Source organism: Microtus pennsylvanicus, chromosome 3 (assembly GCF_037038515.1).
Source record: "Microtus pennsylvanicus isolate mMicPen1 chromosome 3, mMicPen1.hap1, whole genome shotgun sequence".
NCBI lineage: Eukaryota > Metazoa > Chordata > Mammalia > Rodentia > Cricetidae > Microtus > Microtus pennsylvanicus.
Genome location: NC_134581.1, coordinates 33,308,691 through 33,331,071, shown reverse-complemented (window position 1 = coordinate 33,331,071; position 22,381 = coordinate 33,308,691). Strand labels below are relative to the sequence as shown.

The following is a 22,381-nucleotide window of genomic DNA, read 5'->3' as shown; positions in this document are numbered from 1 at the left end:
CTGTCGGTGCCACCTGAAGCAGGAGACCAATAGACAGAGGACTATGCATGAACTGCTACAAGCCCTGAAGATGAAAGGGAAGGGCTCAGTTCTTCCTGCATCATTGGGCCCACACTGCTAGACTATCACCTACAGGTTCCTGAGAGTACAGGAGAGAACACTGTCCCTCACCAGACATATTGGCTCTATCACAGGTTAGTACACCAAGTGAACACAATACTTCATGGGCATTGTCACGGTTAATCTCAACTGTCAACTGGATGATATACAATCCTGGGCATGCGAGTATAAGATTGTAGTGATTAGGTTAGCTGAGGTGGGAAGACTAATGAACTCTGCATGACATCATTGCTTAGGAAGGGATCATGGACTCTATATGAAGGTGAGCTGAGCACAAATATTAATTCTTCTGGTTATTGACAGGTTGTAAGGTTGTAATGGGACTCTGCCTCAAACTCCTGCTTGTATATGTAATTTCCCTATGTTTACAGCCTGTAAGCTTAAACTACATTAAAAAAAATAAATCATTCCCTTTTTAGGTTGTCTTCACAGTGTTTTGTAACACCTGCAAAAATTATCCAGACAGGCACAATTAAAATGCAGAGCTAGTGACTGAATCCAAAACCCTGGATTTGGTATTATTGCAGACTGCAAAGAGTAATTGTTCTGGGAGGGAAATTATTACAAATGACAGGAGGATAAACAAAGCACACTTCACATCAAGCACTACTTACCATTATGATGCTGTAAGAGGAAAAACACAGAAACATCCCATTTTCTTTGTTCTTAATGACATCTTTCCCACATTCTTAACTCCAAGAACAGGGTATAACATGACCACTCCTGGGACCTTTGCTCATTGGATCAAACCAGGAATGCTGTTATCTAATTTGAATTTTACCCCCAGTCATGAGATAGTGGACATTTGCCAGGTGACTTTGAGAAACATCAGAGCTGATGTATCCGCAACACCCACATAAGAGAGAAAGTATTAGAGAGGGTGGTTTGCCCATCGCTGTCTAGACCAGAGGAAGCCACACTGTTCACACAGGATGAGCCTCAGCTTTCCTCTGGTCCATGCTATTGAATGAGAACCCAAGATGACAGTAAATGTGTTTTTAAATTCTGCGGTTGTATTTACATAGAAGAGTAAGATACATTTGTATTATCTACAAAGGAAAAATAGTTTTAAGCATCTCTAAAGATTTACATATGAAACAAGATAATTATCAACACTATACACAACTTGACAGAATTATAGAATTCCTACAATACCTTCCGTTTTCTTATCAGTTGTGTTTGCAGTAGTAGCATTATATGCATTTGGCTCTGGCATTTCTTTAGAGGCCATCATAGAGTCCCGATGAACTCTCTTTAATAGAGCAGAAACTGGAAATGCAATCAAAACAGGGAGTCATGTCAGTCTCATGGCAGAAAAACAGAGGAAACTAACAATGGTGAGTGTTTGTACATTTGATAAGATTGCTCGTTTCCAGGGATAGTGAGACTGTGCTTCAGGAGGATCACTGGATGCAATGTACAATCAGTCAAGCACTGCATGGACATGACAGGTAAAGGCTAAATTTATGTGACAATACAGAAGGATTAGTCACATGACTGAACACATTGTGTTAGCGTGGTGCCTTCTTAGAGCCACATGGGCACAATGACACCCATTCACCAGTTGCTTAGTAGGACACTAAGAAATTGTTAAGGACTACCCATGAGACTCACTAGGCTAAAAAAGATCTTTGTAATGTATACTGTAGGGAAGAGCACAGCTATTGCACAAGTGCCCTGTGATGTCTGTGAGATGCCAGGAGACCTCAGCTACACAGGAGTAACTGAATTCAGAGCAAATATTGCATTTATTCCAGAACACTAGAGAACGGCTGTTTACCCTTCATTCTTTGACTACCCTGTATATAATTATATAATACATCTCAGGGACAATGTGTGATATTGCCTAATGGGAGGTAGGACAGTAAGAAGCTGTGAAAACTTGGGACTTTTCACACAAGGGAACAGTAACAGCTGCATTCCTGTGTCAGTGACCACCCACTGACACCAACAGCTGAAGGCAGCCATGCTCTACCCTGCCACCCCTGCCTCAAAGTGCAAATTTCCTCCAACAGAAGCTGCAGCATTCCTGGATTAGTAAATAGAGCCTCCACTGTCACCTTCAACCAGCAACCTGCCTCTCAGGGATTCAATCTGGAGATCAGAGAACAAAACTGGGAGGGTACCAATGCTTGCAGACATCCCATGATGACTCAGACTCTCAGTCAATCTAAACCAAGTTGTCAGGTAAAGGTTGAGTGTGGCGCAGTGGCCCAGAAATATAAGTCTGTTCCACCTTGACTAAAGGTCACGGAGTGTGAGCTTATTTTTGCTCTTTCAAACTGTTGATAACAGGTGTGGCCACAAACAAGTGGTCCTGACCTAGAGTGTGGTTAATTAGTATTTTGAGTATAGGAATGGATCCCCTCCACCTTGCTATTCCTGCTCCTTCAAAGGAGATTGGCAGGAGGTTCCAGGTAGTAGCTGCCTGCAGGATACTTGGTCTATTCTTTATATCATGTTAATGAAGTCTGTTGCCTTCCTTCTTCCCTTTTGGAGTGAAGTATATAGGCATGTGGAAAATAAATGCTGGGCAGTTAAGTACTCACTGAATATCCCTCCCAATGATGTTCTGTGTTTGTGTCTTTTATTTCTCTTACATCTCTGTTCCTTTTGTTTAATTTTAATTCTCACGCTTCTACATGGAACATGTGGGTTTCATCAAGGCCGGATCCCGACAGACGGTTGGGAGAAAAGAAAATTCTTTTAATCTGGTCAAACCTGGATAAGCCCTCAACAGGAAGAGATTGGAAAAGCAGAATAGTGTCATTGTGGGTGACAAAAACCCATGAAACTGTGTAGATAGCCTAAACTGAGTCTAGCTAAGAAAATGGTAGCCTACATTACTGCTCTCTCCTCTCTCCTCTCTCTCTCTCTCTCTCTCTCTCTCTCTCTCTCTCTCTCTCTCTCTCTCTGTGAGTGTGTATGCAAGATGCAGCTTTTCACCCATTCTTCATGAAAATTCTTTTTCTACAAAATCTTCTTCCATACACAGACCCAAAAGGGGAAACTGGCAAAGTCCCACTCCCCATCTTTTGTTTGTTTCTCACAGATCTTTTCAGTCTCATGAGCTATATGAGAGAGAGCCATTTAGAGATTACTGAGAAAACTAGAATACCCAGAACGTATACTTCAGAACATATCTAGGAGTTAGGTCACATTGTGTAGTGGGAGTTGCGGGCCGCGTTCCTGCCACCCAGCTCCCAGCCACCTGGCTAGCTTATGTCCTGAAATAACAACACACAAATTGTATTCATTTAAACACTGCCAGGCCCATTGGCTCTAGCCTCTTAGTGGCTAACTCTCATATCTTGCTTTAACCCATTTCTATTAATGTGTGTAGCACCACAAGGCTTACTGGAAAGATTCTAACCTCGATCCATCTTGGGCTGGAGCTCCAGCTCGTCTGCCATGGAGAGAAGCTGCATGGCGTCTGAGCTCACTTCCTCTTCCTCCCAGCATTCTGTTCTGTTTACTCCACCCACCTATGTTCTAACCTATCAGGCCAAGCAGTTTCTTTATTAATTAATCAATGACCTTCCTCCATCATCAACACTGTCTGGACAATGTGTTCCAGTACAAAGAATCACCAAGAAGGTAACTGGAAGAAAGGACAACATGGGCTTCCCTGGTTTTACAGAGCTATAGTCCTGAATCTACGACGCAGTTATGAAAGAGAAGTGGCTGGAGAAGGAAGGGGCAAGAGGAAATAAGAAGGGAGACTGAAGGGTGAGGGCTAGATGTGGAATCCTATGTCTCTGTCATACAAAGTTCAGAAGCAGGTAGACACTGTGCACTGAACCTACAGATACATTCTATGACATGGAGTCTATGCCACCTGCAGAGTAAGCGAATCCAAGAGAAGCAGATATACTTCTGATAGGCCTAGGATGTGAGCCTACTGAAAAAGCAACAGTGAAACAAACCCCTTAAAGGAGAGAGACTCCTTAGATTAAAAGCTCGTGTCTCCAGGGAAGATGAGAAAAATCAGATAAGCCAAGAGGGTGGAACTCAAATACTAACAAGAGAAGGGATAACACATATTATGGGTGCCAGGAGAGTTAATCCCCTCATGTCTGGATTCCTCCCCACCTCACACAAAAAATCTGACACATCCTGGCATCCAACATGGTGCATGAATCCATAACCCTGATACTCATACTCTACGGAATGAGCTAGCCAGACTGTGGTGGTGAGAGTGATGATTCCTAACTGCTCTACCACACAGGAGGATAGACTGGTGAACCAGCCAGGCACTCTCATGGCATTATTTCCTTCCAGGTTTCTCCTCTGTCTTTATTCTACCTGACTAACTAGAAAAATAACAGCAATGCACTAAGTTCATCCCCCATGATTTCATTTCATTGTTCATTTTGGAATCATATATTTTCATTCTTAGTGCTGGAATATCTGAGTAATCAAATTAGATCTTGATATTGAAATCTTAAAATGTGCTCCTTAATATTTTCTACATTATTCCCGTTCCTTCCTTTTGGGCTGCCAGCTCACAAATAATGAAATAGAGACTTCTTATTAATTATGAAAGCTCAGCCTATAGCTTAGGCTTATTCCTAATGATCTCTTTTAACTTAAATTAATCCATTTATTTTAATAAATGTTCTATCACGAGGCATTACCTATATTCTATCTTGCATCTCTTATTTCCTCTCCACCTCCATCTGGCAACTTTGACTTCTCTTTTTTTCAGAGTTCTCTCTGTACCTGGAATTCCCACACAACTTCTCCCTGCCTAACGATTTCACATCCAACTCTTTATAAACCAATCACAGTGACACAGCTTCACACAGTGTTCAAATATCACACAACATCAAAAGCCTAAAATGACCACAATACTTTATGGGTACTAGGACAGTTAATATCAATAGTTGAGTTGATAAGATTCAGATCCTAAGCCTGACTATATATAAGACACTATCTTGACAAGGTTAACTGAGGAAGCAAACTCTTCTACTGTTAGTGGTATAGTTTCTTGGGCTGTGATTCACAACTGCAAAAGGGGAGGTGAGCTGAAGGTAAGTACTCCTTATTTATTCTTCCTGTATTGCAATCTGCCTCAGGCTCCTGTATCTATGGCTTCTCAGCAAATATGCACACCATACTCATGAAATTATGGCAAAGCAAACACTGCTTCTTTGTCATGTCTGGTCATAGTATTCCATCACACACACTGGGAAAGTACCTTAGGCACAATTTCCATGAGAGCTACTAAGCACAGTCACAGCCTTGGACATTTGGTAGGGACAAATGCTGAAAAGTGTTCGGTGTTAAAACTCTGCCTTCAATGTCAGAGCCAGAAGCAAAGCGAAGCTAAAGCTGACATAGACAACACTACCATGATGCCTTTGGGAGAGGAAAAGCACAGAGCCCTCCTGCCATTTCCTTGTCTCTACTGTTCTTTCCCATAAGCACAGGGTGTGACACACTACTCCAGGGACCAACAAGCCTTGGGTCAGACCAGAAATGCTCTTATCTGTTTCAAATTTTATTGCAACTTTTGACAATCTTGACAATCACCATGTTCATCTGGAGATTGTTACATTCACTTCATCTATATTACAGGTTTCTGGGAGAAAGAAATAAAGAGGGTGGCTCATCTATTCCTGTCTGCACGAGGTGAAATGACAAGAACAGAGACAAGAATGAGTCTACCTTTCCTGTGTTTCTTGTTATTAATGATTGTAATAGGCTAACTTAAAATTTATTTTTAATTCTTTTGTTAAATTTCAACTGAGGAATTAAGAAAATTAACATTATCTGCATAGGAAACTACTGCTAAGATCATCATCTTTCTCCCCATGCAATACAATATTGATCTACAAGTATCTAATATCATTCAATGATTATTGCATTACAACAGTACCTTCTACTTCACTACGTTGTCTTGCTATAGAAGTATCAGCTTGGACCTGGGCCTCATTAGAGTAATTAGGAATACGATGGCATTTCCAGTCGAATTTTCTACATATTTTGCGACCTGGGAATGTATTAACAGCAGAGACAGTTATAAGATTTTCATGGCAGAAAATAGAGGAAAGCAGTTTTTTTTCTATATAATATCTTATGACCCTTCTCCAGACACTCTCTTCAGAGTCATGGTGGTGTTTCAGGAAGATCACTGAGTGTACTGCACACCCCAGCATGCATTGCCCTGATGGTTTGGATAAGTCATGAATTCATGTTAGTGTGACAGTGGTGTTTTCCCTGCTGAACATATGTACCTAATGAATGTTCACATCCAAATCATGGGGACTGACCTACCCCCCTTAGAGGAAAAACTCATGGAGCATAGATTGTAACCAACTTTTAAAGATGTATTCCCAATGGATGCACTTCTTTTGTAACAGCACTCTGTAGGTAAAGGCAGGTGAAGTAGTGTGAGTTCCAGACCAATGGTTATATTAGGTAGTTCCAGGATAGCTATAGACACACAGTAAGTCCCTGTCTCAAACAAAACAAAACAAAACAAAACAAAACAAAACAAAACAAAACAAAACAAAACACTGTATTCTCAAGGAATGAGATAGTACAGCTCATCCTGCAATGGGAGACTGCAATTCTCAGTGTACACTATCTCTAAATTGTGAGCCTTCTTTTGCCTATTATGATGTTTTCTAATCTCTTAATGATATTCTCCAGGACTTACTGGAATGCACAGTGGCTAATAAAATCCATTTTGGACTATTTACTCCAATCTCTCAAGTACTTATTTAATTTTGATGCTCTGTACTCTAAAGAGAAGCATGCATGTTTAACTTTCAAAGCTGTGGCTGTTTGATGGCTACTGAATGACACTACCTAGGATTTTAACTACTATCACAGATAATGTAGTGTTTGGATTCATATTGATTTGTCTTACTGTAGGCAGATCATCTTCCATCCTTCTATGAGAATTATTCTTGAGGGAATAAGAAGTAGCTCTTGGCATTCATAGCTAAGGAGCCTCATCAAAATCTCTGAGCTCTGATTTATTCATTTATGGAAGAGCACACAAACATATAACTGACCCTGCATATCTGTGATGAGGCTTGAACACATTTGTGTAAGTAAGTTAATTCTGACTTTAATTTATGTATCTGTTGCTGGGAGTTGGGATAATGGCATGCTATTTTCTTGGTAAAAAAAAAAAGATTTAGAAAAATATTGTAGCTCACTGTCCCAAAATAAGAAAGGATTGCTGTTGAATACAAAAACCAGGAAACATCATTGTGGTGAGTGAGTGCTGCGGCAGCCAGGAACAGGGGACTCAGACGTTCCTCATCCCTCCTACACTTCCTGGTCATCCTACAAGGGCTATACTGCCCGATACCTCCTCTCTCTTCCTATCCCACCCAGCTTACATCCAGATCCCCCCACCCCATGTCTCCCTCCCTCTCTCCCTTCTTTGGCGACATAGCACCTCCCAGCTCAGCCTGCTCGGGCGCTGGGACCGAACCCGAATCCGGAGGGCAAAGTGGAGGGTGGTAGCTCCTTTGTCTCCATAGCCTGCCTGCAGCAAGCAAGGTGGGCATTTGTTTGCGAGCCACACAAGCAGCACAGAGATCCAATCTGGACACCAGGAGAAACATCTAGGGGAGTGACATCACTGGGAAGGTACATCAGTGGGCAAGAAGACCTGATCCTGTAAAGGAAGATCCATAGGGGAGCCCTCGGAGGAAAAGATGGGCAGGCGCCAAGGCAAGAATTCACCCAACAATCTGAAAAACAACATGAAACCACCAGAAACCAGAGACCTCACAACAGAAGGACATGAACACCTTAATCAAGAAGAAGTAGAAAAAACTGACTTAATGAAAGTGATAGAGGCCCTTAAACAGCATATGAAAAATGCCCTTATAGAAATGGATGAGAAGTATAACAGAAAGTTTGAGGAATTGAATAAATCAGTGAATGATACCCTAGGAGACCAAGGAAAAACAATCAAGCAGATAATGGAAACAGTTCATGACTTGAAAACTGAAATGGAGGCAAAGAAGAAAACACAAACAGAGGGCCGGCTGGACATGGAAAATCCAGGTAAACGAATAGAGACTACAGAAACAAGCATAACCAGCAGAATACAAGAGATAGAAGAAAGAATCTCAGATTCTGAGGATACCATAGAGAAAATAAACGCACTGATCAAAGAAAACAGCAAATCCAACAAACTCTAATCACAAAACATTCAGGAAATATGGGACACAATAAAAAGACCAAACCTAAGAATAATTGGAGTAGAAGAAGGAGAAGAAGTGAAGCTCAACGGTCTAGAAAATATACTTAATAAAATTATAGCAGAAAACTTTCCCAACCTGAAGAAAGATGTACCTATGAAGGTTCAAGAAGCATACAGAACACCAAATAGGCTGGATCAAAAAAAAACATCCCCTCGCCATATAATAATCAAAACACAAAATATACAGAATAAAGAAAGAATATTAAGAGCCGCAAAGGAAAAAGGCCAAGTTACTTACAAAGGTAAACCTATCAGACTTACACCTGACTTCTCTATGGAAGCCATGAAAGCCAGAAGGTCCTGGATAGCTGTTCTGCAGAAACTAAGAGACCATGGATGCAAGCCCAGACTACTATATCCAGCCAAGCTTTCGTTCACTATAAATGGAGAAAACAAAATTTTCCAGGATAAAAACAAATTTAAACAATAGGTAGCCACAAATCCAGCCTTACAGAAAATAATAGTAGGAAAATCACTAACCAAGGAGTCCAACAATGACCACAATAACTCAGACATCTAGAGACCCTTCACCAGTGCAACTCAAAGAAGGGAAACACACAAACCCTACTACTAAAAAAGTGACCGGAGTTAACAACCACTGGTCATTAATATCACTTAATGTCAATGGACTCAACTCACCTATAAAAAGGCACAGGCTAAGAGATTGGATACGAAAACAGGATCCAACATTCTGCTGTTTACAAGAAACACACCTCAACCACAAAGACAGGCACCTACTCAGAGTAAAGGACTGGGAAAAGGCTTATCAAGCAAATGGACCTAAGAAACAAGCAGGTGTGGCCATACTGATTTCTAACAAAGTTGACTTCAAACTTAAATCAATCAGAAGAGATGGAGAGGGACATTTTATACTCATAACAATTCATCAAGATGAAGTCTCAATCCTGAATATGTATGCCCCTAATATAAAAGCGCCCACGTACGTAAAAGAAACATTACTAAAACTCAAGACAGCCATCAAACCACACACACTAATAGTAGGAGACTTCAACACTCCTCTCTCACCAATGGACAGGTCAATCAAACAGAAACCTAACAGAGAAATTAGAGAATTAATGGAGGTAATGAAGCAAATGGACTTAACAGACATCTATAGATTATTTCACCCAAATAGGAAAGAATATACCTTCTTCTCTGCAGCTCATGAAACCTTCTCGAAAATTGACCACATACTTGGTAGCAAAGCTAACTTACACAGTTACAAAAAAATATTAGTAACCACCTGTGTCTTATCAGATCACCATGGATTAAAGTTAGAATTCAACAATAATGCTACCCCCAGAAAGCCTACAAACTCATGGAAACTGAACAGTCAACAACTGAACCATACCTGGATTAAGGAAGAAATAAAGAAAGAAATTAAAGTCTTCCTTGAATTCAATGAAAATAAAGAAACAACATACTCGAACTTATGGGACACTATGAAAGCAGTGCTAAGAGGAAAGTTCATAGCACTAAGTGCCCACTTAAAGAAAACAGAGAAAGCACATATTGGAGACTTAACAGCCCACCTGAAAGCTCCAGAAAAAAGAGAAGCACACTCACCTAGGAGGAGTAGAAGACTGGAAATAATCAAATTGAGGGCTGAAATCAACAAAATAGAAACACAGGAAACAATCCAAAGAATCAATGAAACAAAAAGCTGGTTCCTGGAGAAAATCAACAAGATTGATAAACCCCTATCCAAACTAATCAAACGGCAGAGAGAGAATATGCAAATTAATAAGATCAGAAATAAAAAGGGGGACATAACCACAGACACAGAGGAAATTCAGAGAATCATTAGATCTTATTACAAAAGCCTGTATAACACAAAACTGGAAAATGTAAAAGAAATGGACACTTTTTTAGATAAACACCATATACCAAAGTTACACCAGGACCAGGTGAACAATCTAACAGACCTGTTGGTCGCGAAGAATTAGAAGCTGTTATCAAAAACCTCCCTACCAAAAAAAGCCCAGGACCAGATGGTTTCAATGCGGAATTCTACCAGAACTTTCAAGAAGAGCTAATACCTATACTCCTTAATGTATTCCACAATATAGAAACAGAAGGGTCATTACCTAATTCCTTTTATGAAGCTACAGTTACTCTGATACCAAAACCACACAAAGACTCAACCAGCAAAGAGAATTACAGGCCAATCTCACTCATGAACATCGACACAAAAATCCTCAAAAAAATACTGGCAAACTGAATCCAAGAACACATCCGAAAAATTATCCATTATGATCAAGTAGGCTTCATTCCTGAGATGCAGGGCTGGTTCAACATACGAAAATCTATCAATGTAATCCAGCATAAAAATAAACTGAAAGAAAAAAAACCATATGATCATTGCATTAGATGCTGAAAAAGCATTCGACAAAATTCAGCATCCATTTATGTTAAAAGTCTTGGAGAGATTAGGGATACAAGGGTCATACCTAAATATAATAAAAGCTATATACAGCAAGCTGACAGTTAACATCAAATTAAACGGAGAGAAACTCAAAGCCATCCCGCTTAACTCAGGAACACGACAAGGCTGTCCACTCTCGCCATACCTCTTCAATATAGTGCTTGAAGTTCTAGCAATAGCAATAAGACAACATAATGGGATCAAGGGGATTCGAATTGGAAAGGAAGAAGTTAAACTTTCGTTATTCGCAGATGATATGATAGTGTACTTAAGCGACCCCCAAAACTCCACCAAAGAACTTTTACAGCTGATAAACAGCTTTAGTAATGTGGCAGGATACAAGATCAACTCCAAAAAATTAGTCGCCCTCTTATACACAAAGGATATGGAAGCAGAGAGGGAAATCAGAGAAGCTTCACCATTCACGATAGCCACAAACAGCATAAAATATCTTGGGGGTAAATCTAACCAAGGAAGTGAAAGATCTATTTGACAAGAACTTTAAGGCATTGAAGAAAGAAATTGAAGAGGATACCAAAAAATGGAAGGACCTCCCTTGCTCTTGGATTGGGAGGATCAACATAGTAAAAATGGCAATTCTACCAAAGGCAATCTATAGATTCAATGCAATCCCCCATCAAGATCCCATCAAAATTCTTCACAGATCTGGAGAGGACAATAATCAACTTTATATGGAAAAACAAAAAACCCAGGATAGCCAAAACAATCCTATACAATAAAGGATCTTCTGGAGGATTTACCATCCCTGACTTCAAACTCTATTACAGAGCTACAGTAATGAAAACAGGGTGGTACTGGCATAAAAACAGAGAAGTCGACCAATGGAATCGAATAGAAGACCCGGATTTTAACCCACAAACCTATGAACACCTCATTTTCGATAAAGGAGCTAAAAGTATACAATGGAGGAAAGAAAGCATCTTCAACAAATGGTGTTGGCACAACTGGATGTCAACCTGTAGAAGAATGAAAATAGATCCATATCTATCACCATGCACAAAACTCAAGTCCAAATGGATTAAAGACCTCAATATCAGCCCGAACACACTGAACCTGATAGAAGAGAAAGTGGGAAATACCCTACAACAGACGGGCACAGGAGATCGCTTCCTATGTATAACCCCAGCAGCACAGACATTAAGGGCAACATTGAATAAATGGGACCTACTAAAACTGAGAAGCTTCTGTAAAGCAAAGGACACTGTCACTAAGACACAAAGGCAACCTACTGACTGGGAGAAGATCTTCACCAACCCCGCAACAGACAAAGGTCTGATCTCCAAAATATATAGAGAACTCAAGAAACTAGACTTTAAAATGCTAATTAACCCAATTAAAAAATGGGGCGCTGAACTGAACAGAGAATTCTCAACAGAAGAACTTCAAATGGCCAAAAGACAGTTAAGGTCATGCTCAACCTCCTTAGCGATCAGGGAAATGCAAATCAAAACAACTTTGAGATATCATCTTACACCTGTAAGATTGGCTAAAGTCAAAAACACCAAGGATAGCCTTTGCTGGAGAGGCTGTGGAGGAAGGGGTACCCTCATCCATTGCTGGTGGGAATGCAATCTTGTGCAACCACTATGGAAGTCAGTGTTTCGGTTTCTCAGGAAATTCGGGATCAACCTACCCCTGGACCCAGCAATACCACTCTTGGGAATATACCCAAAAGATGCCCTATCATATGACAAAAGCATTTCTTCAACTATGTTCATAGCAGTATTATTTGTAATAGCCAGAACCTAGAAACAACCTAGATGCCCTTCAATGGAAGAATGGATGAAGAAAGTATGGAATATCTACACATTAGAGTACTACACTGCGGTAAAAAACAATGACTTCTCGAATTTTTCATGCAAATGGATGGAAATAGAAAACACTATCCTGAGTGAGGTATCCCAGACCCAAAAAGAGGAACATGGGATGTACTCATTCATAATTGGTTTCTAGCCATAAATAAGGGTCACGGAGTCTACAATAGATGAAACTAAAGAAAGTAAATAAGAAGGTGAACCCAAGGAAAAACATATAGTTATCCTCTTGGCAATGGGAAGTAGACAAAATTGCCGGGGAGAAAATTGGGATCTTAGGGGTGGGGTGGGATGAGGGTTAGGGGAGATGGGGAGAGAAAAGGTTGAAGGGAAGGAGGGGGGACTTGGGGAAACAGGAGGATCGGGATAAAGGAAGGTTGGATAGGAGAGCACGGAACCACAATTCTTAGTTAAGGGAGCCACTTTAGGGTTGCCAAGAGACTTGACCCTAGAGGGGCTCCCAGGAACCCATGGTGATGTCCCCTGTTAGTTCCTTGGGCAGCTGAGGATAGGCAACCTGAAATGACCCTATCCTATAGCAATACTGACGAATATCTTGCATACCACCATAGAACCTTCATCTGGTGATGGATGGAGATGGAGACAGGGACCCACCTGAGCACTGTTCTGAGCTCCCAAGGTCCCAATGAGGAGCAGAAGGAGGGAGAACATGAGCAAGGAAGTAGGACCACGAGGGGCGCACCCACCCACTGAGACAAGGGGGCTGATCTAGTGGGAGCTCACCAAGGCCAGCTGGACTGTGACTGAAAAAGCATGGGATAAAACCGGACTCTCTGAACATGGCGAACAATGAGGGCTGATGAGAAGCCAAGGACATTGGCACGGGGCTTTGACCCTACTTCATGTTCTGGCTATGTGGGAGCCTAGCCAGTCTGGTTGTTCACCATCCTAGACATGGACGGAGTGGTGCGGACCTTGGTCTTTCCACAGGGCAGGGAAACCTGACTGCTCTATGGACTGGAGAGGGAGGGGGAGAGGAGTTTGCGGGAGTGGGAGGGGGTGGGAGCAGGGGGAGGGAAAGGGGAGGCTGGGAGGAAGCGGATACTTTTTTTTTCCTTTTCTCAATAAAAAAAAATTATCAGCAGGAAACGATTGCAAGTTCTGCTGTACTTATATATTCCTAAAATAAACTTCCTGGTGTCAGGGTGTCAAAGTTTGAACAACAACAACAAAAAAAAACCAAAGACATATCCATCATTTCTTACATCATAAACTCCTTCTGTACTACCCCGCAAAAAAAACTAGCAAAATCTAAAACAATAATCTCATATCATCATCTTCGATCATAGTTGTGTAATACACAAAAAACAAACACTGCATACAAAATTCCTGCCTAAACTGTGTCTTAGGAGAATGATCTCACAATACATACCATATTTGTGCTTTGAAGACTTCACCTGAAATAAATAGGAAAGAAAATATTTAACGCCATGATCATGCTGAGCAATATCTATAAAACCTTCAGTTTTGGCACTGCCTGACATGGTATACCAGCAATCAGGACAGAGAAGACAGCAAAGATTATTAATGGGTACATTATATAATGGTGTCATAGAAAATGTCAGACTCTGTCCTTTGTGACAAAAGCTAGCAACTTTCATCCTTTTTCTGACTCAATGGCACATCAGGCAAACCTGTCTGGCCTCGAGAGGGGTGCACAACCTTTACCACTATGGTTGAGAAATAACTTGAATATATGACACAAGTTTGAGGAATTAGAAACTTAGTGTTTCGAGCTTGAGGATGTTCAGAGTTCAGCCAGTAACATCTTTTAAACATGGCGACTTGTGTAAATTAGAGGTAGACACCTTGATGGGATTGCTCATAAAGCAGGACACAAAGTTGAGACAAAAGTAGCATATGCCGTCTTGAATCAAGACCAATTTGGTACAGTTCCAATCCTCCTCTAGTTAAATGGAACTCTAATATCCATGCCATCTCAGACCAGTTTCAGTTTTGAAATGCAATACCCACTGAAATATAAGGGCACCACTGAAGTAGCTTTCTACCTTAGAGAAAAGAAAGAACCTCTTACCTTCACCCTCCTAATTGGAGGCTTTCGCTGGTACTCTGGTGAAGTTGTACTGTTAGGAGTTTCAGTTGACTCTAGGGGGACAGAAAGGGACCTAAGCTCAGAGAACTGAATATTATTTGCAGAGGATCTTTGCTTGATGGGGATAAAGGTGTAGGGAATTTTCTTTCTAGGTAATGGGAATCTAACGCATTTTCAAAGAATCTGTAATATGTTGAAAAGTTGAAATAAATATATCAAACATTTCTTTATGCATTTATTTGGCTTTGGAGTTCCACAATCTGGCTGTGTATGTGGAGGATTTGAACTTCCTGTGCCTGGTTCTCTTAGTCTGCCATGTAGCCTGCAAGTTCATTTTCTAGTCGGCAAATCTTGCAGCAAGTGCCTTTACTGCTGAGCCTTAAAACATATCTTATGATAAAATCACAAAGCACAATCATTGCCTTAGATGATTTTGTATACCAGAGTAATTTCTAGTCTCTTCAGGATCAGCTGGCCAGGAGTGGACCATGACATATGTACATGTGGTGAAAGGTCTAATCCACCATGCCACTAGATTTTCAACTCATGAGATGACGAGAGAGAGAGAGAGAGAGAGAGAGAGAGAGAGAGAGAGAGAGAGAGAGAGAGAGAGACAGAGACAGAGACACAGAGAGAGACAGACAGACAGACATACACACACAGAGAGTCTTGCAGGTTAATAAAAGACATAGAACATCCAGGACTGAGGCTCAGAACATGTTTGGATATCTGGGAGTTAGAGAACATTGTCTAGACAAAGTGTTCAAGTACACAAAATCACCAAGACAGTAACTGATAGAATAAACCACATAGGGCTCCATGGCTTGCCCAAAAAAGACACATGGCAATTATGAAAGAGAAGCGGCTGAAGGATGGTGTGAGAGGTAATAAGAAGGGAACTGAAAAGCAGGTGCAATCACGGGATTCCACTGTCTCTGTCACACATATAGCTCAGAATTAGGTAGAACTGAGCTGAACCTAGAGATATAGTCTGTACATGAAAGGGAGCCATATCCAACTGCAGAATAAGAGAATCCAAGAGACGCAAACATACTTCTGATGAGCCTTGCTGGGAGCCTGCTGGAGAGTGACAGTGAAGTCCCTTTTATGAGAGACTCCTTCGATTATAACTTTTGTCCTCAGGAACGATGAGACAAGTCAGACTATGCCAAGAGTGTGGACAGCACAAGGGACAGACAAATACTATGGGTGCCTGGAGAGCTAATCTCCTCTCGTCTATATCCTTTCCTCAGATATGTATCAGCAGTACTTTAGGGAAACCCTCAAACTCAGTCTATGTACCATAGAGACTGAAGCCAAGATGCCTATAAAAGTATCAGGTATGGGCATGAGTACAGATCGTTTCTTCAGTCATCATCCATTAATTCAAAGGGATATCAGCCTGTAACCTCCCTTGACACAAATCAACCAGCATGCCAGTTAAGTTTAAGAAGCATACACTGCTAAAAGCTAAACATATCCATGAGGTCTCTACTTAAAGACCACTGCTAGAGTTACAATGAGGCCATACTAGGGATCATGCTATGTGTTTAGTAGTCTGACCTGTGGATGTCATTTAAAGAAGGACTAAATGATCAGTAGAGGACCAAGCAAGCACTACTCTAAAAGTCCCAAAGGACACAGGGACATGATTTCCTATTCTGCATCACCAGGACCACTTTGTAAGTCCTTTATTTATATGGACATTTGAGTACACAGGAGCAGAAAGACTGGCTTTATCACAGATTGAAACCACAAACCATTCACAACAGTAACGTTCACTGTGATGGTCGATCTCAAAAGACAATGTGATAAGGGCCAGATTTCTGGAACATGCCCATAGAGAATTATGTTTTCCTCAATTAACAAGGCTAACAGAGGAAGCAAACTGTTCTGCTGTTAGTGGTACAATTTCTTGGGCAGTGATCCACGACTGCATAAGGAAAGGTGAGCTGAGCATAAGCACTCCTTTATTTATTCTTGTTTCATTGAAGCTCTGCCTCAGGCTCCTGTATCTATGGTTCCTCAGTAAATAGCCCTCAAGCCTTGGATCAGACCAGAAATGCTCTTATCTGTTTCAAATTTTATTCCAACTCTTGACAATCTTGACAATAGCCATGTCCATCTGGAGATGTTACTTTTAGTTCATGTATATTACAGGTTTCTGGGAGAAAGTAATAAAGAGGGTGGCTCATCTATTCCTGTCTGTACGAGGTGAAATGACAAGAACAGAGACAAGATTGTGTCCACCTTTCCTGTGTTTCTTGCTACTCAATGACTATAGTAGAAAAACTCAATTTACTTATTAATTGTTTTGTTAAAATTCAACTGAAGAACCAGGCAAGTTAACTATCTACATGGGAAACTACTACTAAGATCATCATCTTTTTCCCCGTGCAATACAATATCAATCTACAACTACCCAATATCATTTAAAAAATATTGCATTACAACAGTACCTTCTACTTCACTATGTTGTCTTTCTATAGAACTACCAACTTGGACTTGAGCATCTTCAGGGTCCTTCGGTACAACACGGTGTTTTCTGCCAAGTTTTCTCGAGATTTTGGACACTGGGAATGCATTAACAGCAGAGACAGTTATGTGATTTTATGGCATAAAATAGAGGATAGCAGTCATTTTTCCTATATGCCATCTCATGACCCTTCTGCAGACACTCTCTTCAGAGTCATGGTGGTGTTTCAGGAAGATCACTGAGTGTACTGCACACCCCAGCATGCATTGCCCTGATGGTTTGGATAAGTCATGAATTCATGTTAGTGTGACAGTGGTGTTTTCCCTGGTGAACATATATACCTAATGAATGTTCACATCCAAATCATGGGGTCTGACCATCCCTGAGAGGAAAAACTCGTGGAGCATAGATTGTAACCAACTTTTAAAGATGTATTCCCAATAGATGCACTTCTTTTGTAACAGCACTCTGTAGGCAAAGGCAGGTGAAGTAGTGTGAGTTCCAGACCAGTGGTTACATTAGGTAGTTCCAGGATAGCTATGGACACACAGTAAGTCCCTGTCTCAAAATCAAACAAAGCACGGTATAATCAAGGAATGAGATAGTAAAGATCATCCTGCAATGGGAGACTGCAATTCTCAGTGTATGCTATCCCTAAATTGTCGGCAACCTTTTATCTATTCTGATGTTTTCTAATCTCTTAATGATATTCTTCAGAACATACTGGAATGCATAATGGCTTAATAAACACATTTTATAATATTCACTCCAATATCCCTTGAATTTATTTAATTTTGATGCTCTGTACTCTGAAGAGAAGCATGCATGCTTATCTAACTTTCAAAGCTGTGACTGTTTGATGACTCTTGAGTGACACTACCTAGGATTTTAACTAGTATTGCAGATAATGTAGTGTTTGGGTTCCTATTGATTTGTCTTTTTGCAGGCAGCTGCAAGAAGGCAGAAGTCTTTCTTTCTTCTAAGGGAATTATTGTTTCTTAAGGGAATAAAAACTTGCTCCAGAGATACACAAATAAGGAGCCTCATCATTATCTCTGAGGTCTGGTTTATTCATTTATATAGGAGCACCCAAACATATAACAGACCCTGCATATCTGTGATGAGGCTTGAACACATATGTGTAGGTAAGTTGTAATCTGAATTTAATTCATAGATCTGTTGCTGAACATTGAGTCGTGAGATGGCATGCTATATTTTTGGTGAAAAGGATTTAGACTAAAATTGGAGCCCATTGTTTCCAAATAAGAAAGGATTGCTGTTGAATACAAGGACCATAGAAGTGGCCATCATTTATTGCTTGGTGTGGCCATTCGGCCCTACCCCCACTCTCCAAAAGACTAACAAACTCTAAAACCATAATTCTCATATCATCAAGTAACTCAGAATACAACTGTAAAATCCACAATATACAACTACTGTTTACAAAATTCCTGTCTAAACTTTGTCTTAGGAAAGTGATCTCACAATACATACCAAATCTGCGTTTTTTGGATTTCACCTGCAACAAATAGTAAAGAAAATATTTAACGCCATGATCATGCTGAGTAATGTCTACAAAGCCTTTGGTTTTGGCACTGCCTGACATGGTATACCAGCAATCAGGACAGAGAAGACAGCAAAGATTATTAATGGGTACATTATATGATGGTGTCACAGAAAATGTCAGACTCTGTCCTTTGTGACAAAAGCTAGCAACTTTCATCCCTTTTCTGATTCAATGGCATGTCAGGCAAGTTTGTCTGGCCTCGAGAGGGGTGCACAACCTTTACCACTATGGTTGAGAAATAACTTGACTATATGACACAAAGTTTGAGGTGTTAGAAATAGCGTGTCTAGCTTGAAGGTGTCCAATGTTCAGTCAGTAACATCTTTAAAATATGAGGACTTGTGTAAATTAGAGGTAGACACCTTGATGGGATTGCTCATAGAGCAGGACCCAAAGTTGAGACATAAGTGGCATATCATATGCTGTCTTGAACCAAGACCAATTTGGTACAGTTACAGTCCTCTTCTAGCTAAATGGACCTCTAACATCCATGCAACTTCAGAACAGTTTCAGGTTTCAACTGTGATACCCACTGAAATATAAGGGCACCACTGAGGTAATCCTTCTATCTTAGAGAAAGGAACACCCTTCTTACCTTCACCATCTTCCCTGATGGCTTTTTCTGGTCCACTGGTGAATGTGGTCCACTCTTAGAATGTTCAGGTAACACTGGGAGGACAGAAAGCGACCTCAGCTCAGAAAACTGAATATTATTTGCAGAGGATCTTTGCTTGATGGCGGGGAAAGTGCATGGAATTAGTACATGTGACTAAACCTAATGACTGCGAAGGTTGGCTTATTGTAGGACTGTCTTCCAGGAAGATAACAAAAGGCTGAGGTATATCCAAATAAATGAAAAACATATTTTTTCTTTCTAGGGAATGGGAATCTAAATCATTGTCAAAGAATCTTTAATATGTTTCAAAGTTGAAATAAATATATCAAACATTTTTTATGCATTTATTCTGCTTGGGAGGCCCAAAATCTGGCTGTGTATGTAGACGATTTAAACCTTCTGAACCTGGCTCTCTTAGTCTCTCATGTAGCCTCCAAGTTCACTTTCTAGTTGGCAGTCTTGCAGCAAGTACCTTTACTGCTGAGCCATATCACTGGCCCCATAAAAAATCTTATGATAAAAATCACAGAGTACAATCATTCCCTTAGATAATTTTGAGTGTCAGGATAATTTCTATCTCTTTAGGGTCACCTGGCCAGCAGTGGACTATGTCATATGTACATGAAGTAAAGGTCTGATCCACAACTCAACTAGAGTTTCAACTGTCTTTATAGGCATTATTTTCTGAAAAGGGTTCTTTTCTATTCTCCCAAGTGGTTTTTTCAGCTCATGAGATCAGAGAGAGAGAGAGAGAGAGAGAGAGAGAGAGAGAGAGAGAGAGAGAGAGAGAGAGAGAGAGATTGAGAGAGAGAGAGAGAGAGAGAGAGAGAGAGAGAGAGAGAGAGAGAGAGAGAGAGAGAGAAGAGAGCCATTTGGTGATTAATGAAAGACATAGACCCAGGCCTGAGGCTCAGAACATGTGTGTGAGTTTGGGAACATTTTCCGAACAAAGTGTTCAAAGTACACAGATTCTCCAAGACTGTAACTGGCAGAATAAACCACATAGGCCTCCACAGCTTGCCCAAAAAACACATGGCAATTATGAAAGAGAAGTGGTTGGTGAAGGATGGCGTGAGAGGTAATAAGAAGAAAAACTGAAGGGCAGGTGCCATAACTGGATTCCACTGTCTCTGTCACACATATAGCTCAGAATTAGGTAGAACTGAGCTGAACCTACAGATATAGTCTGTATATGAAAGGGAACCATATCCATCTCCAGAATAAAAGATTCCAAGAGAGGCAAACATACTTCTGATGAGCCTTTCTGGGAGCCTGCTGGAGAGTGACAGTGAAGCTGCTTGAAGGAGAGATTCCTTGGATCTAAAGGTTATGCCCCAGGAAAGATGAGAAATGTCAGACCATGCCAAGATGTTTGGACTAAAGTTCTGACAACAGAAGTGTTAGGACATATTATTGGTGCCAGGAGAGTTAATCTGCTCATGTCTGGATGTCCTCCCCAAGAAATCTGACACATCTGGCATCCAACCTGGGAAAGGAACCTATTACGCCGATACTAAGATTCTCATACTCTACGGATTGAGCTAGCCACACCTTGGTGGTGAGAATGCTGATTGCTAATAACTGGACCACACAGGCAGCTACTCTGGTGAGTCAGCCAGGAACACCCTCATGGCATGATTTCCTTCCAATTTTCTCCTTTGTCTTTATTCTACTCTGTTTACTAGGAAAATGTCAGCAATGTACTAAGTTCATCCTCCATGATTTCATTTCCTTGTTCTTTTGGGAGTCTTATATTTTCATTTTTAGTGCTGGGATATCTGAGTAATCAAATTAGATCTTGACATAGAAACCTTAAAATGTGCTCCCTAATATTTTCTACATCATTCCTGTTCCTTCCTTTTGGGCTGCCAGCTCACAAATAATGAAATAGAGACTTCTTATTAATTATGAAAACTCAGCCTATAGCTTAGGCTTATTCCTAATGATCTCTTTTAACTTAAATTAATCCATTTATTTTAATAAATGTTCTATCACAAGGCATTACCTATATTCTATCTTGCATCTCTTATTTCCTCTCCACCTCTATCTGGCAACTTTGACTTCTCTTTTTTTCAGAGTTCTCTCTGTACCTGGAATTCCCACACAACTCCCTGCCTTGGCTATTTCACATTCAACTCTTTATAAACCAATCACAGTGACACAGCTTCACACAGTGTTCAAATATCACACAATATCAAAAGCCTAATATGACCACAATACTTTATGACTAGGACAGTGAATATCGATAGTTGAGTTGATAAGATCCCGTTCCTGAAGTCTGACTATATATAAGACAAGGCTAACTGAGGAAGCAAACTGTTCTGCTGTTAGTGGTATAGTTTCTTGGGCTGTGATCCACGATTAAATAAGGAGAGGTGAGCTGAGCATAGCATTCCTTTATTTATTCTTGTCTCATTGCGCTCTGCCTCAGGGTCCTGTATCTATGCTTTCTCAGCAAGTATGTGCATCACATTCATGAAATTATAGCAAAGAAAACCCCCTTCCTTATTGTGTCTGGTCATAGTATTCCATCACACAACTTAGGCACAATTTCCATGGAGAGCTACTAAGCACAGTCATAGCCTTGGACATTTGGTAGGGACAAATGCTGAAAAGTGTTCGGTGTTAAAACTCTGCCTTCAATGTCAGAGCCAGAAGCAAAGCGAAGCTAAAGCTGACATAGACAACACTACCATGATGCCTTTGGGAGAGGAAAAGCACAGAGCCCTCCTGCCATTTCCGTGTCTCTACTGTTCTTTCCCATAAGCACCGGGTGTGACACACTACTCCAGGGACCAACAAGCCTTGGGTCAGACCAGAAATGCTCTTATCTGTTTCAAATTTTGTCCTAACGCTTGACAATCACCATGTCCACCTGGAAATTGTTACATTCAGGCCATCTACATTACAGGTTTCTGGGAGAAAGTAGTAGAGAGGGTGACTCACCTATTCCTGTCTGCACAAGGTGAAATGACAAGAACAGAGACAAGATTGATTCCCCTTTCCTATGTTTCCTGCTACTCAATGACTGTAAT

The 22,381-nt window shown here is 40.6% G+C and overlaps 1 protein-coding gene across 1 annotated transcript in view; it reads right to left on the bottom strand.

Annotated features, from left to right (window-relative positions):
- LOC142846732 (uncharacterized) overlaps nucleotides 1-22,381 on the bottom strand; it is a 34,943-nt gene that overhangs the window by 5,364 nt on the left and 7,198 nt on the right. Inside the window, exons 7-13 of the mRNA XM_075967558.1 lie at nucleotides 19,326-19,399; nucleotides 18,658-18,682; nucleotides 17,147-17,260; nucleotides 14,670-14,740; nucleotides 14,007-14,031; nucleotides 6,002-6,115; nucleotides 1,276-1,389 (exon numbers count right to left, since the gene is read on the bottom strand). Of these exons, the coding sequence (XP_075823673.1) occupies nucleotides 1,276-1,389; nucleotides 6,002-6,115; nucleotides 14,007-14,031; nucleotides 14,670-14,740; nucleotides 17,147-17,260; nucleotides 18,658-18,682; nucleotides 19,326-19,399 (537 nt within the window). The remainder of the gene's footprint in view (nucleotides 1-1,275; nucleotides 1,390-6,001; nucleotides 6,116-14,006; nucleotides 14,032-14,669; nucleotides 14,741-17,146; nucleotides 17,261-18,657; nucleotides 18,683-19,325; nucleotides 19,400-22,381) is intronic.